Below are 16497 nucleotides of genomic sequence, written 5' to 3'. Positions count from 1 at the left end.
AGGAATATAGGACAGGAAGTAAGCCAAGGATGAAAGAAGTCCCCGAGACAGGGGAGGGGAAAGTGCAGATAAGCACACACCTGATCTGTCGGAGCTCCTGAGGGTGGATCTGCAGGTAGTAGAGGGCCCTTCCCACAGCTACTACTACCTGGCTGCTGTTGCAGGAGGCCACGCTGATGTTCTTGCCTTGAGGCTCCTTCCATTCACTAACTAGAGCTTTGGGTTCCTGAGAGACCAACCTCACGGATGCAGAAGTGATCTTAAGAAAGAAAAGCAATATCTCTGGGCACCTGCAAGGATCTATAGAGGAGTGGGAAAGTGTAATGGCTGCCCTAGGAGAGTCCTAAGAATAAGCCACATAAGTCTTCTTCTGCCATATAATATACTTTTCCAAAATCCTGCATTAATTAATTACAATGTTATCTTTATGTAAGACAATAAAGATTTAGAGTTGGAAAGAACTAGCACTTTTAGAATAATCTTGTTATTTTCATTTTGTAGATACCTATAAAATTCAGAACTTACCATGAACATAATGCTGATATAGTACATTCCAATGGTCAATACTCTTACCATCTTGTGGGCAACCCATCAGTCAAGACCAAAGTCTTAATGACACATTTTGACCCTTTTCAAAAACGAACATACAGGCCCTGGCCGGTTGGCTCAGTGGTAGAGCGTTGGCCTGGCGTGCAGGAGTCCCGGATTCGATTCCCGGCCAGGGCACACAGGAGAAGCGCCCACCTGCTTCTCCACCCCTCCCCCTCTTCTTCCTCTCTGTCTCTCTCTTCCCCTCCCGCAGCCAAGGCTTCATTGGAATAAAGTTGGCCCGGGTGCTGAGGATGGCTCTGTGGCCTCTGCCTCAGGCACTAGAATGGCTCTGGTTGCAACAGAGCAACGCCCCAAATTGGCAGAGCATCACCCCTTGGTGGGTGTGCCAGGTGGATCCCGGTCGGATGCATGCGGGAGTCTGTCTGACTGCCTCCCCGTTTCTGGCTTGGGAAAAATATAACAACAACAAAAAAACGAACACTCAGCATTCATAGGCATAAAAATGGAAAGAAGATAAGACTTCTAAGCCAGACAGACCTGAAGCTTACTACATATTAATTTCATGACCTTGGGTAAGGGAATAAATTCTCAAGCTCAGTCATCTACAAGATAACTGGAATGCCCATCTTAGCTGGGTGAGAAGGAAGTGTTATGCTCCTGGCATACAGCAGGCACTTAAAAGTTATTATCATTTGTCTCTATTGCTCCTGTCAATACAGCCATAAACAGTAGAAATGTGTTTACAGTAGCTAGCAAAAGTGCATTCTTTAAGAAAGTAATACTAATGCCTAACCTGTGGTGGCACAGTGGATAAAGCATCAACCTGGAATGCCAAGGTCACTGGTTCGAAACCCAGTCAAGGCACATACAACAAGCAAGAAGCAAGCAATAATAATGAAAGTGAAGCAACTATGAGTTGATACTTTTCACTCTCATCATGCCCCCCATCTGTAAAATCAATAAATAAAATCTTTAAAAAAAGAAAAAATTCCATGATCCTCTGTACTGCACTCTATGTCAAATTCAAGGACATGAGGCCTGCCCTCTTCTCAGCTCTTACCTGGATAAGTTGTTGATGAGCCACATTGCCACAGAAAAAAGTCTGCTGATCATCCACAAAACCCATCAGTTCGGTTTCTTCCACCTCCTCTCCATTTAACATGAGAACTCTGCAGCAGAAGAAGGCCTAGGTCAGCCAGACCAGCTCCCCCCCATGCAACCTTCACATGAGCACCTGGAGCTGGCACCAGACTCATCTTACCTTGTCTGGCCCACAAAAGAGAGGACCAAAGTGTCATCGGTCTCCCGGTTAGGATCAGACCTCAGTGGCCATAGGCCTGGAACAAAGATCAAGGATTAAGACACAGCACAGACCAACGCATCTAAGGAAGGGCCAGCCTGACCCCAGAGGAAGAGCAGGGAATCTGAGTCGGTCCTGAGTTGGAATACACACTGTGTTGCCTCCTGGCATTAAGACTCTGACAAAAACCTGACCAGGCAGTGGCGCAGTGCATAGAGCATCGGACTGGGATGCCGAGGACCCAGGTTCAAGACCCGAGGTCACCAGCTTGAATGCGGGCTCATCTGGCTTGAGCAAAAAGCTCACCAGCTTGGACCCAAGGTCGCTGGCTCGAGCAAGGGGTCACTCAGTCTGCTGAAGGTCCATGGTCAAGGCACATATGAGAAAGCAATCAATGAACTAAGGTGTCACAATGAAAAACTGATGATTGATGCTTCTCATCTCTCCCCGTTTCTGTCTCTGTCTGTCCCTGTCTACCTCTCACTTTGATTCTGTCCCTGTAAAAACAAAACAAAAAAAGACTCTGACAAAGTCAGATACTCTAAAAACTGTCTTCAGCCTAATATTTTGTCTTTCATTTCATTTCAGATAATACATTTCCATGACTCAAAGTAAATTTTATTTTTTAAATGCATTAAGACAGAAGTCTTATCCTGTACCTCTGCTTCTAACCTGTCAAATAGTCATCAAGAATAGTTTCTAGTTTATTCTACTAATTTATTTTTTATTTTAATTGTATTTATTGGGGTAACATTGTTTAGTAATGCAATTTTTAAAAAATTTTCCCACTGACTTGAGGAAGGAGAGGAGGAGAGGGGAAGAGGGGAAGAGAGGGAGAGAGGGAGAGAGGGAGAGGGGAGGGGGAGAGGGGGAGGAGGAGGGAGAGGGGAGGGGGAGAGGGGGAGGAGGAGGGAGAGGGAAGCATTATTTCTTTGTTCCGCTTAGTTGTTCCATTTGGTTGTGCACTCACTGGTTGCTTCTCGTATGTGCCCTGACCCAGGATAGAACCTGTGACGACCTAGGCGCACCAGGACGACACTCTATCCATGGAGCCACTCGGTCAGGGCCTCAATTTATTTTTTTTAATTTAAGGAAATAGGTTAACACTATATTATAAGCAAATAAAAATATAAACTATCCTATTACACATGGTTCTGTACCTGTTCTCTCATCTAACATATGCGTGAGTTCTTATCAGAACAGAAGAGTTCCTTGTTTTGACATCTGCACAATTTTTAATAGTGTGGCTGTACCAGTTTATTAGTGAGTCCACTGCTAGACACTTTTTCAGTGGATTTTGCTATAACATACAATGTCACAGGAAAGAATCTTACGTTTATGTCACTTTCTATATATGAAGGTCAGTGGGGTAAGATGCCCACAACTGGGACTGCTGGACAAATCACTAAATACAGCTTTAGTTTGGGTAGGTATGGCCAATGAGCATGTTGTCAAACATTTGGACTTTGATTGTCACGTAAAGAACAATACCACTATTTTGTTTTGATTTGCATTTCTCTTAATACAAAGTGATGCTTGTTACTTATCCATTCATGTCCTTTGCCAAATTGGGAATAGGAAATTTAATGATCTTTCTAGAAATATTTTTATAAATTGGGGAGACTAGGCCTTTGGCTAGAAGATTACATGTCTTTAACTATAGTAGCTTGCTGATTCTTCTAACTTTACAGTGGTTTGATTTTGCCATGGCAAGTATTTATTTATTTATTTTTAACTTTTTATGAGTTTGAGTCAAACTGTCAACAATTGCTGAGAAGCAAAGTCTCGATGGATTGAGAAAATGTTCCCATGTTTTATTTTTATGTTGTTGAATTCATCAATCTTCCTTTTTGGCTTCTGTATTTTTGAGTCATAATTTAAAAGACGTTCTTCACTCCAAAATTAGAAAGGAATTCACCAACTTTCTTTTAGCTTTTGTATGGCTTCATTTTTCACATTAAGTCTTTGCTCCATTTAGATTCTAGCAACACATACATTGTGTAGTATGGGTCCCACCTTACCTTTTCCCAAATGACTGGCATCCCAATACCATTTATTAAAAATAGTCCCCTTCATCCCACTGAACTGAGACCCGCTCACTAGCGTACACTGAACTCCCACTTATTATTGTGTTCCTTCCGGACTGCTGAGTCTGTGCATCAGTGCACCAAAGCCACACTTTTAGTTACTAGGGTTAATAGTATGTTTTACTATCTGGCAAGGCTAGTCCTGTCTCACTGCTCTTAAGTTTTCCTGGCTTTCTTGTTTCTTCCTTTTTCATTTGGACTTTGACTTGTCTAGGTCAAAGAAAAAAACCTATGAATACTTCTATTAAATATATTATATATAAAAAGTCAAAGAGAAAATAGCTTTATAGAAATTTGTAAGACCTTGATATGTCTTTTTCATTTGCACAATCTATCCTTTTAATCCTTCAAGAGTATTTTCAAGTTTTCTGTGTATAGATTTTGCACACTTACTAAAGCTATTCCTTTGTATTTTATTTTTTACTGCTATTGCAAATTGCCTCTTCCCTTCTATTATACGTTCTAATTGTGTTTTTAGATGAAAGTTACTGATTTCAGTACATTCTATATCCTGCCACCTTAATGAATTCGTATTGTCTAGTTTCTCATTTGGTTGTCTCAGGTTTTATCATTATATGCTCTCTTCCTTTCTAATTCATAAATCTCTACTTCTTTTCTGTTGCCCTCCTCCTTTTCTTTTATATTCTGAATCACTTTATTTTAGATGTGCCTTCTGAATACAACTTTAAACTGGGTTTTATGATTCAATCTGATACTTTTTCTTGTAACAGGTGGGTGAGTTCAACCCGTTTATGTTTACCAATATGGTACCATGTACCTGACATGAGATATAGAAACTCATCCATATCAGTTCCATCACATTATTTTAGGTTATGTTTACAGTTTATATGCTATAAAGTCTTTCATTATGTAGTCTTCCTTTGATCTTTTTGATTGTTAGTTCTAGAATTGAACTAATTGTTTGTCCTAGAAGTTACTTACACCTTTCTATATATTCTTAGCCTCCACATTCCTTAGGGATTCTATCAGTTCTCCATATACAACATTAAATTCAACTTGTAATCTTTTCCTCCTCATTACTCCATTTCATTGTCTGACTTGGTCAGTAGTAGTTTTTTTAAGTTAAGTTGTGTACTTTCAAGGATGTTTAAACTTCCTTCACTTCACTGTTATCATGATTTCCTTTATTCTTCATCTGCTCTGCTTCCCTCTAGCTCCCACCCAAGTGCCTTCACGACATGTACCAAGGCCAAATGCCCAAAGCCAAGGTCATTCAAATGAAGATGTGCATCCTGTGTCTGCCAAAAGGCTACCTTTGATGCCTGGTAGGTCGATGCTGGCATGCTCGTGGATCCCGATTCCATTCCGGATGATCCGCAAGGAACCTTCCTTAAAAGCCCCAGAGCAAGTGACCAGCTGCAAGGAGAGAAAAGGTTTCTAAATAACCCCTCCAGAGCCTGGAGCCACCATACTGATGCCCAGAGAGTAAACCAGCTATTCCTAAACCCAAGGGCCCTTATTGTGGAACTAGGTTTGAGGCTGCAGACTTAGCAGAGGCCGATCTCCAAAGTCTCCCAAGTATATCAAGAAGACAGATGCCCTAATCCAGGGGTCTCAAACTCGCGGCCCGCCGAACAATTTTGTGCGGCCCGCAGACTAATCCACGAAGTTCAAAATATTTTGGATAAAATTAAGTAAGCCTAGGGGCCTACTTGTATTTTTCATTTCTCTAGCATCCTAGCTAGATATTAGCTTAGTTAACAGCAGTTGTGATGCGAACTACAGTTTCTGGTCGTTTTGTGACACTGAGTAAACTGCATGTACGATTGTGCTTGTTGTACTGATTTTTTTTTTGTTTTCAACTGCAGTGAGAAAAGTGTTGCGTAACAGTTGCCTTTTGTAGACCTAGTGCGGCCCGCCAATCGGCTGTGATCTTGCTCTGCGGCCCACATGCTGAGTTGAGTTTGAGACCCCTGCTAATCCAAAAAGCAAAAAGGTCTTACTATTTCTCCTAGCAAGCTTGCTTCCACAAGTGGAACTCAATTTACTAGAAAGATCACAGGACCTGGAGACAGACACACCTCCATTTAGCAGTTATGTGATCTTAACTTTTACTTAACTTTTCTCAGCCCGAAGTTTCTTCACTTCTGAAATGACCAAGAATCCCTATCCATATGGTGCTTGTGCAAAAATAGATAATGTGTATATTAAAGTGCCTGGCAGACCACGATAGGCACTCAATAAATGGTAGTTATCTTTCTACTATTGGGATTAGTGTATGAGGTTCTTAAAGCTATCTTCAGTGTACACTCCCCCTTCCAGATAGGCGAGCCTAGGAGGATACAGTCTGAGAGGGCACACCAACTATCCATTTCCAGGATGACCCTCTTACCTGGCCCTGCCCCTGCCTCTCCAGGTCCACCACACACATGTCCACAATGGGTCCTAAATTGGTAAAGGTTTCCATGGCCACGACATAGGAGCCTTGTTCGTTGCTGTCAACATTGAGCTAGGAAAAAGAACAATGTTAGTCCTGCAATGTTCCTAACAGACACACCCCAAAAGAGATGGTCTTTACTCCAAAGATACTCACAATCTTACTAGATCTGCCCTCCCTACGCTCCTCTGGCGGTTTCTGAAAGGGGACTGCTGACTAAGAAACATGGCTGTCTTACAGGCAACCCATTGACCAGCCAGGGACTTCTAATGAAGCAGTTTGGAAAATGTAAGATGTCTGCATGCATTTCTCTGCCGAGAAGGTCCAAAATTTTCATACTCTAGAGGGGCTCCAGCACATCAGACAATGACCTTTTGAAGGTGGGAGCCGAGTCTTGCTCACCATTGGCCACAGCATCCAGCGCCCTGCCTACCACATTTGCAGAATAAACTTTTAGGACAAAGAGCTAGTCAGGGTAGTACATTAAATCAACCAAGTAGAAAGCTGAATACTAGGGATATGGATGAAATGAAGAAATCTGAGAGGCACTAAACACAGGAGAAACCCAGTGAAGCAGCAGTGAAAAAGCTAGAAAGAAAATGTCTTCTCTGGCCCTGGCCGGTTGGCTCAGCGGTAGAGCGTCGGCCTGGCATGCGGGGGACCCAGGTTCGATTCCCGGCCAGGGCACATAGGAGAAGCGCCCATTTGCTTCTCCACCCCCGCCTCCTTCCTCTCTGTCTCTCTCTTCCCCTCCCGCAGCCAAGGCTCCATTGGACCAAAGATGGCCCGGGCGCTGGGGATGGCTCCTTGGCCTCTGCCCCAGGCGCTAGAGTGGCTCTGGTCACGGCAGAGCGACGCCCCGGAGGGGCAGAGCATTGCCCCCTGGTGGGCAGAGCGTCGCCCCTGGTGGGCGTGCTGAGTGGATCCTGGTCGGGCGCATGCGGGAGTCTGTCTGACTGTCTCTCCCCGTTTCCAGCTTCAGAAAAATACAAAAAAGAAAAAAAAGAAAAAAAAAAGAAAATGTCTTCTCACCTTCACAAGCTGGGAGTCACCAAGGCGAGACCCGACAAACACAACACCATTGTCGAGGTATGTCAAGCATTCGGCAATAGAGGTCTAGGAGAAAGGCAACAGCATGAAAGGCATCAGAATAAAGTCCTGTGGGATCCAGACCCCGTTCTACCCGCCTCTCAGACCTGTGCTAAGAAAATGCACAACTGCAGCTATGGTGCCTGAAACAGTTCTCCACTTCACATCCCAGGTTGCACTAAAAAACGTTTCTGAACTTCTGAGGTTTGTGACTGTCCCTTTATCACATCTGCACAGTCAGAAAAATCTACACTTTACCCTGAAGGTGCCTACTCCAAATGATCACTTTAATCCCAACAACTCAGTCTCCCAGAAAAATTAGAAACCTCTGAAATTCACTGCATAATTCTTAAACTATCTGGGAATCTCCTCCCAGAACTGAATAACAGCATAAATTAATCTAATTATTTTTGTTTCCTTCTTTTTATGCTTGAGGCTTTTATGCTTATGGCTGCCTGTGAGATTCTCCAACATCCAACCATTCGAAAACAAACTTCCACGTAGGACTGATCATTTGCTGCTGGGTGATATAACTCCAGTTCTTGTGTGGAACCACACACATGGGTCACTAGGCCCCTTGGAGAATGTAGCAGAATAGGAACAAGCCCTACCTCTCCGAGGAGTTCCACACGGAGATCCTTGAGGGTGACAGTGCCGTCCATCTGTTCTTCCTTCTCCAAAAGAAGCATGAAGAGCCGTCCCTCCATGTCTCCCAGCAGGTAACGGGAACCATTGGGGTCCACACGATTGTGACACACAATGGTGCTTTGCTGTCCAAAGGGAGGAACCGGTCATTACAGATTAAGCATCTTCCACAACCACAGAGTAAACCACTCCCTTTGCCAAACCCAGCCACAGTATGAGCATGAAATCCACTCAGCTAACACGACATATGTGACTGAAAAGGAGGACGTGGACCTGGCCAACTGGCTCAGTGGATGGAGCGTCAGCCCACTGTGCAGACGTCCCAGGTTCAATCCCGGCACACAGGAGAAGCCACCATCTACTTCTCCCTTTCTCCCTCTCCCCCTTCTCACTCTTCCCCTCTCGCAGCCAGTGGCTCCACTGGTTTGAGTGTGGCCCTAGGCGCTGAGGATAGCTCAGTTGATTCGAACATGGACCCCAGACAGAGTTGCCAGGTGGATCAGGGCACATGTGGCAGTCTGTCTCACTATCTTCCTTCACTCCAAAAAAAAGGGACATTCTTATTTTGAAGACCATTTTCTGTGGAGTTCAATAAAATGTTTATACACATATTACTCTACTGGAAATAGGAATGTAAAGAATAGAAAGCAGCTGTAATTATTCACTGGACTATAAATGCTACCATAGATTTTATTTATCCTCAAAGCTTAATTTCTATGACTAATTTTTAAGGTCTATATAATTTGTCATTGTAGTGCTTTATATGATGTGAGCCCTGAAAATATTCAATAGAATTTGCAAAAACTTTCCATTCTTACACTTGCCCCAGTCAATGGAAAGGGTAAACCTATTTTATTATTTCTTGCTTAGCAAGCAAGCAAGCTCTTTTTAAGCAAAACCAGGCCAATATCTTTTTGTATTCCTAATGACCAATACAATATCTTATATACTTTGTGAACAGCGCAACAGACTTCTGTGACTCTCCTTTTGACAAATGGGGAAAGAGAGAGGAGCAGGGAAAGAACTATAGAAATAGGGGGAAAAAGGTAAAGAAAAGCTGCTCACCTTGATAATAGGAGGCGCAATCGCTAGGTACTTGTCACCATTGTGATAGGTGATTGATTCCTGCCCGATGATGATGGCCCCTCCGAAAGGCTCTGGGACTGTGGGAAAAAGGGCAGCATTAGAGCTCCGCACTTTGGACCTGCCAGACCCTGAGACAGCACGGGCACTAATCCAAACTTTAAGATAGTCATTATTTCTAAAGACAGCTAAGCCCATGGACACAACAGCCTTTTTCTTAGCTTCCTGTCCTAGAGATTTCAGGCTGGCAGTATCTAATCCTGGTGATAGTGAACCGCCACTCTTCGTGTCTCTGAGCTCAGGGTAGTCTTCTCGCCGTCCTCCCACATGCATTCTTCCCACTTTTCTCCCCCGCACTCAGATCCTTCCTGACTAAATGCATTTACTTTTCTCCTTGTTCCCAGCTTAATTTCCCCCCTTATTCATTATTAGGGTCACCACTTAGAAAAGCCAATTAGCACTTAAGAATTTTAAAATCTCTCTACTAGCTGAGACTCAACATGGTGCTGGGGCAAAAGTACAGATATGTGCAAACAGGCCTGGAATGTAGCCCAGGCCTTGTCCAGGAGATACAGGCATGGACAAGTCCCTCAGGCCCTGTTTCCTCATCTATAAAATACAAGAGTCAGGTCAGATAACCTCTATTTATCCCTTTCAGTTTTTTAAACGTTATGCTCAACAATAAAATAACGAGACTAATTTCCATATGCCACTCTGCAAATCAATTTGTTTTATAATTAATCCCAAATAGAGAAAAACTATACTTTGGTGGGAGGGAGAGTAAAAACAAGACAATCTCGAAGACAGAAATGAAAAGCAAGGGAAGCACACTCAGAAGAGGCACCGAGAGCAGCGCAGGGCACAAGAGAGAGCAGCGCAGGGCGCAGCGGAGAGCAGTGCACAGCGCAGATGCTCACGGCAGCTGAGCAGCGAAAGGAAGGGAAGAGCCGGTGAGGAAGGAGCACTAGGGAACTGGCCCAGACCTGGGGCGGAGGCAAATTCCTAAATCCCCGACCAACCTGCAATCACCATGGAAGCTTCAGCTTCTACGTTTTCCTGTTTCCAAGGGCCCTTATTGAACTCCTTCTCCCGGAGAGACACCTCGTAGGTTTTTACGTGCCGCCCCTGAGGGTCCTAGGTGGGAAAGGTAGAGTGATTAGCCTTTAGGGCAGGAGAGGGGCCCTGAAAGGAACAAGTGACCACCACCAAGCATCTGACAATCCCGCCATATCAGCCTTCCTATCCTGTGACTGTGTCTGTGACTGTCTGGGTAGACTGTCACTGAGGCCTACTTTTACCAAAAGTTCAACCAACCAACAGAAGTTTAAGAATTAGAAAAAAATTAAACTGTCATGCTGTACTAAGCAATGTAAATACCAGGGGTCCTCGGGTTATGACACAGTTCCATTCCAATGATAGTAACGTAACCCGAATTTTGACATGTCAAAACACACCCTAAAACACAGTTGTAAAATCATAATCTAGATTCTAGAACATAAAAACACAACTAAGCCAAAAATGGCATAGGTAAGTGTACTGGGAGATGCCAACTCCCTCACTTACATACCGTGTTACGGCATGTTCTTCCACCATACACAACCAGCCTAGGTCACTCACGTAGTAAGTACAACACTAATGGCGTAAGCTGAAACACTTACATCTCAATTTTTTTAAGTGTTTATGGGAGCGAGCATTTTAAATAACACCGTATGTTGAGACTGTTGTAACCCAAGGAACCCCTGTATGTAGATTTCTGGCCCTAGCCGGTTTGCTCAGTGGATACAGCATCAGCCGGGCATGCGGACGTCTCGGGTTCAATTTCTGGTCAGGGCACACACGAGAAGTGAGCATCTCCTTCTCTTCCCCTCCCTCTTCTCTTTCTCTTCCCCTCTCACAACCAGTGGCTCGAATGATTCGAGCATCAGGCATGGTCACTGAGGCTATCTCGGGTGGTCTGAGTGTTGGCCGTGGGCACTGAGGATAGCTCGGTTGATTTCAGCATCAGCCCCAGACAGGGGTTGCTGGGCGGATCCTGGTCCGGGCGCACGTGGTAATCTGTCTATCTGCCCTCCTCTCACTTAAAAAAAAATGTAGATTTGTGTGTGTGATATGGAACTTACACAACAACTAAAGAAATAAACACACTGAGAGGCTAAATACATCTCAATTTTTTTAAATTTGATGATAAAGCCTTAAAAGCATTCTGATGAGGTGCTGTTAGGGAGAAGACACCATACTGCTGCTCTCAAGTTAGTCAAAGCCTGTAGTCCTGCCACTGTCAACAACCTCATCCCCCTCTCTTCCCAAGTCAGGACTCGCTCTGTCCTGGAGCTGGTCGTCATCTCTGTGAGATAAGGGCAGCACTGGGGAAAAGGCTACATTCGGCCAGGGGAGGATGGCCTCACAAAGGCCAGACCAGGGTCTAAGGAGTTATGACAGGAATTCAACGATGTTTTTCAGGGCAGGGACCACACCTTAATCACTGTTACAGTTCCTGAAACACTTCGCATAACCACCTTTCACATGGTATTGATTGGTCATATGAAATTGACACAAAAACAGGAAATAAATTTTTAGTTGATGAAAAGATTTCCCTATCAATGATTGAAGAGGACTCAACTTCACAAAAAGTTCAACCAGGGGTTTGGATTTGGGCCTCCTGAGAAACACACAGAAATGGAAAGATCATTCACACTGGTAGCCGAGGCTGGGAACAGGCAAAGTCAGAATAACCAACATCAATGTTTTAATGACCTGATATTTAACAAAAGTGAAGGGACAGAAATTCTAAGTTTTTATTTCAACTTGATAATTAATGCACTGTAAAAAAGATCAGTATTTCCAAAATAGTTTCAACCTTATTCAACTGAAACTAATTCCAATCAGCCTCAGAATTATAACACTTCTAGTGATACTAAGCAATCTAAAAATAGTTATACATCAGTGTATTGCCAATACTTAACACAGCTATCAGTGTTTTCACGCCCACACAGTACATGGCTTGGACTGGGTCCTTCCATCATTTATTCAATGACATGCTAGTGAAATGACCTCAGGCTGTACGGCCCTTTGTTAAAAGACTAAGATTTTACCAAGAACAGGCATGTTAGTCTGGTGGCTCTGCCACTCTTTCCACCCTCCCCAACAGATCTGGCCAGAGAACAGCTGCCCACGATCAGCTCTGCTCAAGTTTTAGGCACAGACTAAAATAGAAGTCAAGAGCCAGCAAGTCACCAGGAAGTAAGTGCTGAATAAAATGCCAACCTCTTCTTAGAAAACATATATAAAGCATCACTGGGATTTTTCCTCTTCGCTTGTAAAGGCAACTTTCAGATCATTTCTCTACAGATAAATTTTAGTAATCCTCTAGCATAACAATAAGAGATTAAGACCAAGTAAAAACTGGGTCACCCTATAAAATCCCCAGGGCCCATACCAAGCGCATAATCTCAGGATTAAAACCTGCTACCAGCTTCAGAGGCTTCCTGCCTCCACAATAAGCACTACTGCACTCAAGACACAACCAAAACCTGACCCGTATTAGTTATATTGTTCAAAATAGTTCAGGACAAATACATTAAACACGTCCGCCTACCCTACTATAAAATCCAGGCGCTTCAAGTAGCAAAAATGAACTCCTACTATGCCAAACCACACAACTTCTCCATCTCTCCTCCCAATCCAGTACCTCAGTGGTCCCCAACCCCCGGGGCGCGGACTGGTACCAGCCCGTGGGCCATTTGGTACCAGTCCGCAGAGAAAGAATAAATAACTTACATTATTTCCATTTTACTTACATTTAAGTCTGAACGATGTTTTATTTTTAAAAATGACCAGATTCCCTATGTTACATCCATCTAAGGCTCACTCTTGACGCTTATCTCGTAAGTTCAACAATTATATTTAAAAATACCACAGTTTTTACGCCGGTTGCATAATTTTATTTTGTGCATTTATCCGTCCCACTCTAAAGGCTGGTCCATGAAAATATTTTCTGACATTAAACCGGTCCATGGCCCAAAAAAGGCTGGGGACCACTGCAGTACCTGGTAGACAAAACAGATGGTAGGTGCTTGGCAGCCATATAAGAACTTGACATCAATGACATGCAACTCCTCCAGGCGGATGTTAAAGGCCTTGAGCTCCTTGTTGTCCCGGTCTAGTGGAATAACCTTGAAAAGGCCATCATAGAGTCGCAGGCCAATCATCCGGCACTCGGGGTCAATGATGCCGATAATGCCAGTCTCTGAGGGGCGGCCAATTCGGTCCTGAAAAGTAAAACTGGGGTTAGGAAAGAACCTCAACACCCACAGCGACACAGGACACCAGGCCCCACTTTCCCAGGTTGCTTTTAGGAGTGGTAGTGGCATCTACATGACATGCCAGGAAGCCCAAATGTCAGTGCATGTCTTTCTGTAAAACACTGACCTCAATGAATTATTTACCCTGTCCCTTGGACTCAGAGTAAAATGCAGAAGTCCTTTCTTCCTAAAAGCTCAAACACTAAGTGTTTTCTCCTTGTTTTTCTGATCATACAGAGAGAAGTGCCCCCAGCACTTCAATGTTCTTCATTAAATCATCCCAGCCCTGCCTGGAAACCTGCCGTCAGCCTGAAGCAGACACCTCACCTGGACATTGCCATGGGCTCGTGTTATGATATCGATGCTCTCGCCACTCTGCTTATACTCCAGGATGCAGGCATTGTACTTCGCTGTCAGGATAAACAGTAGATCCTTGCTCTCCCCCTGGAAACCAACATTATGCTATCAAACGAGGTTCTGTTTAAAACAGGAATTCCTGTCCAGCCTTTTAACCATCATTCTTTAAGTATGATAAGTTCTTTAAGAACTTTTTTCTCCCTGAAGAGAAAAATTCAGTAAGTATAAATATATAACAGATATAAGTGCGCACACACTCCAAGGGTGTGTGCAAAAGGCCAGAACTGAAGCTGGTGAACATCCAGTCCTCACTTTTATAATTCCCCATCTCTGCTCTATACAATGTCTTCATCGATTTCCATTTGAAGCTAATCTCAATCATTCCATTCAAATTCTGAAAGATAAATGTACTCCTCTAATCTCCAAGTTTTTGGAGAAAGAGGGAAAAATAGTAAATGACAATAAAGCTAAAATAGATATACGGAAGTCTTACTTATCATGAACACAAAGCCCCAAAATGTATTTTGTTCAAAGGTGTTAAAATTAAAGTTTTGAACCCATTGCTTTCTTGTCAGATTCAGTTAAAATATAATGAATCAATGAATGAAAACATGAATTATAATAATGATAATGTGACAATAATTAAATAACGATAAATGCTATGCACTAGGTCCTGTTTCATTAGATCATTTCATCTTCACCAATAACCCAAGGGATTGGATACTGTTATCCCTATTTTGCAGATAGAGAAATAAGGTTCTGAAAAGTTAAATAACAAAGTAAGAATAAGGAACGAAGCCAGGACTGCCCTAATCTAGAGTCAATGCTCTGAATCGCCATGATGACCCACAGTATGATGACTCACATTTCAAACTGCTTTATTTTCCCCTTCTTAAACATGTCATCTTGATCAATTCCCCCCCAGTCAATCTCTCCCACTTCTAGGAATCTTGTTCAAGAAGAATATAAGTTAAAGCCTGCCATTCAAAAGGAGTAGTTTCTCTCCTAAGCCTTACTCCATCCATCCCAAACAATATAAAACAATGTAAAACGATCTTTGTTGCTGGGCCCAACCCAAAGCACTTACCTTGGGTCTGAAGAGCTCCATGACAGCGATCTTCCCATACATGCCCACCTCTTTAACGGGCCGGAGCCCCTCAGCTGTGACCACATAGATCTCTAATCTCGTGTTCTTGGCAATCAGCAGGTTCAAGTCTTCAGCTGAAGTGAAGTGCCCTGAAAGAACAGATCCTCTAACTTTTGAAGCCAGTGCAGACTCTAAATCACCCGGAATTCTCACGTAATTCATATATTTCTCCAGCTCCCTCCATTCACTCCCTTCTCACCAAATCCAGCCCCTCAGAGAGTCTCACTTCACAATCACGAAAGCTACTTCACTAATCAGACTAAGAACACAGGACGGAGTTTAAGAGCACCATATCCTTCAACTGACAATGACTGTGAAAACCCTTTAGACGGCTCTGCGCCCTCAAGTTTTCCTTTTCCTTTGCCAGGGGCACACCTATCCCCTAACTAAGGGATGCTGGAGAAACTGTTCATTCCTGTTCCGTCCTTATCTAAATGTTCACCAAGTCTCTACCAAACAGACTGAGTCAAATGAAGAAAATTCTCAGAGCTTTATACTAACACACTGTTTTTGCCTACAGCTCTTGCCCTGCCAATAGTCTACGAACATTACCTTCATCCACATCTTCCCTACTTCCAAACTCTCTGACAACTGCTTTGTTTCAGAATCCTAAGTATTTATAAGAACACACCAAGTTTGAGGTCATCATAATTTTGCTGAAAACCTGGTTCAAGCTGATTATTCCCAGATTCTGAACATCGGCGTCCTTAATCCTTGCACAGACAAGGTAAACCCAGCCCACTGGGACGGGCCACCTAACCCCCGTTACCAGCAGCTCCCTCGCGTAAACAACAGCCCCAGGCAAAGAGGGCTCCAGTCCAGCTCCCGGAGCCTGAGGGCGTTCCTCACATCCCCCACCCCACTCCACTCCACCCAGGCTCTCCCACAAGAAAATTCTGACCCCAAAATCGCCATCACCACCGCCCCTTCCCCCGACCACACAAGGCCGATCTCGGGGCTCAAGCAACGCGGCACAAGCAACTCACACACACTTCGCTCTGTCCCTACTAGGCCAGTCCCTGTCCTCGAGGCCCCGTGACCTCCCAGGACGAAAGGGGACCCCCGAACGCAGCTTCTAAGCCCCCAAAAGTGTATATGGAGAGGGCTTCTTTAAAGTCGTGGACTAGGAGAGGTTCCTCAGCCGCGGGCCCCTTCCGTTGCCCGGGCCCGGACCCGCCAGGCCGCCCCAAAGGCCGCGGCCCTCCCTAGGCCTCGGTGCCCCCCAGATCCCTCCCTCGCCGGGTCTCCGGCCCTGGCAGCCTCACCGGTCACGCAGCCGTTCACGGCGGTGGGCTTCTGTGCCGTTACCACGTAGTTGTACGACATGTCGGGGCCTGGAGCGGCCTGCAGAAACTCGAGCGCAACGATAGAGAGATGGACTCCAGCGAAGAGGTAGGGGGCCCACAACCCGCGCGGCGAACTCCACAGCCGCTTGCCTCCGCCCCGCAGACACGTTGCAGGCCAGAGCGGCCGGCGCGCGGGGCATCACGGGACGGCCTCACCTGGCCTCTCGGAGGACTCACGGCGCTCCAGGCGAC

The 16497-nt window shown here is 44.5% G+C and overlaps 1 protein-coding gene across 1 annotated transcript in view; it reads right to left on the bottom strand.

Moving 5' to 3' along the window:
* DDB1 (damage specific DNA binding protein 1) overlaps positions 1-16440 on the bottom strand; it is a 28952-nt gene extending 12512 nt beyond the window's left edge. Inside the window, exons 1-13 of the mRNA XM_066360920.1 lie at positions 16225-16440; positions 14900-15048; positions 13783-13899; positions 13201-13422; positions 10174-10288; positions 9137-9234; positions 8038-8196; positions 7370-7453; positions 6293-6409; positions 5214-5316; positions 1814-1889; positions 1613-1721; positions 81-259 (exon numbers count right to left, since the gene is read on the bottom strand). Of these exons, the coding sequence (XP_066217017.1) occupies positions 81-259; positions 1613-1721; positions 1814-1889; positions 5214-5316; positions 6293-6409; positions 7370-7453; positions 8038-8196; positions 9137-9234; positions 10174-10288; positions 13201-13422; positions 13783-13899; positions 14900-15048; positions 16225-16285 (1589 nt within the window). The 5' untranslated portion in view covers positions 16286-16440. The remainder of the gene's footprint in view (positions 1-80; positions 260-1612; positions 1722-1813; positions 1890-5213; positions 5317-6292; positions 6410-7369; positions 7454-8037; positions 8197-9136; positions 9235-10173; positions 10289-13200; positions 13423-13782; positions 13900-14899; positions 15049-16224) is intronic.
* Between the last annotated feature and the right edge of the window lie 57 nt (positions 16441-16497).

The sequence above is a fragment of the Saccopteryx leptura genome, chromosome 1, assembly GCF_036850995.1.
Source record: "Saccopteryx leptura isolate mSacLep1 chromosome 1, mSacLep1_pri_phased_curated, whole genome shotgun sequence".
NCBI lineage: Eukaryota > Metazoa > Chordata > Mammalia > Chiroptera > Emballonuridae > Saccopteryx > Saccopteryx leptura.
The sequence above is the reverse complement of the archived record's forward strand: the minus strand, read 5'-3'. Positions and strand labels throughout refer to the sequence as shown.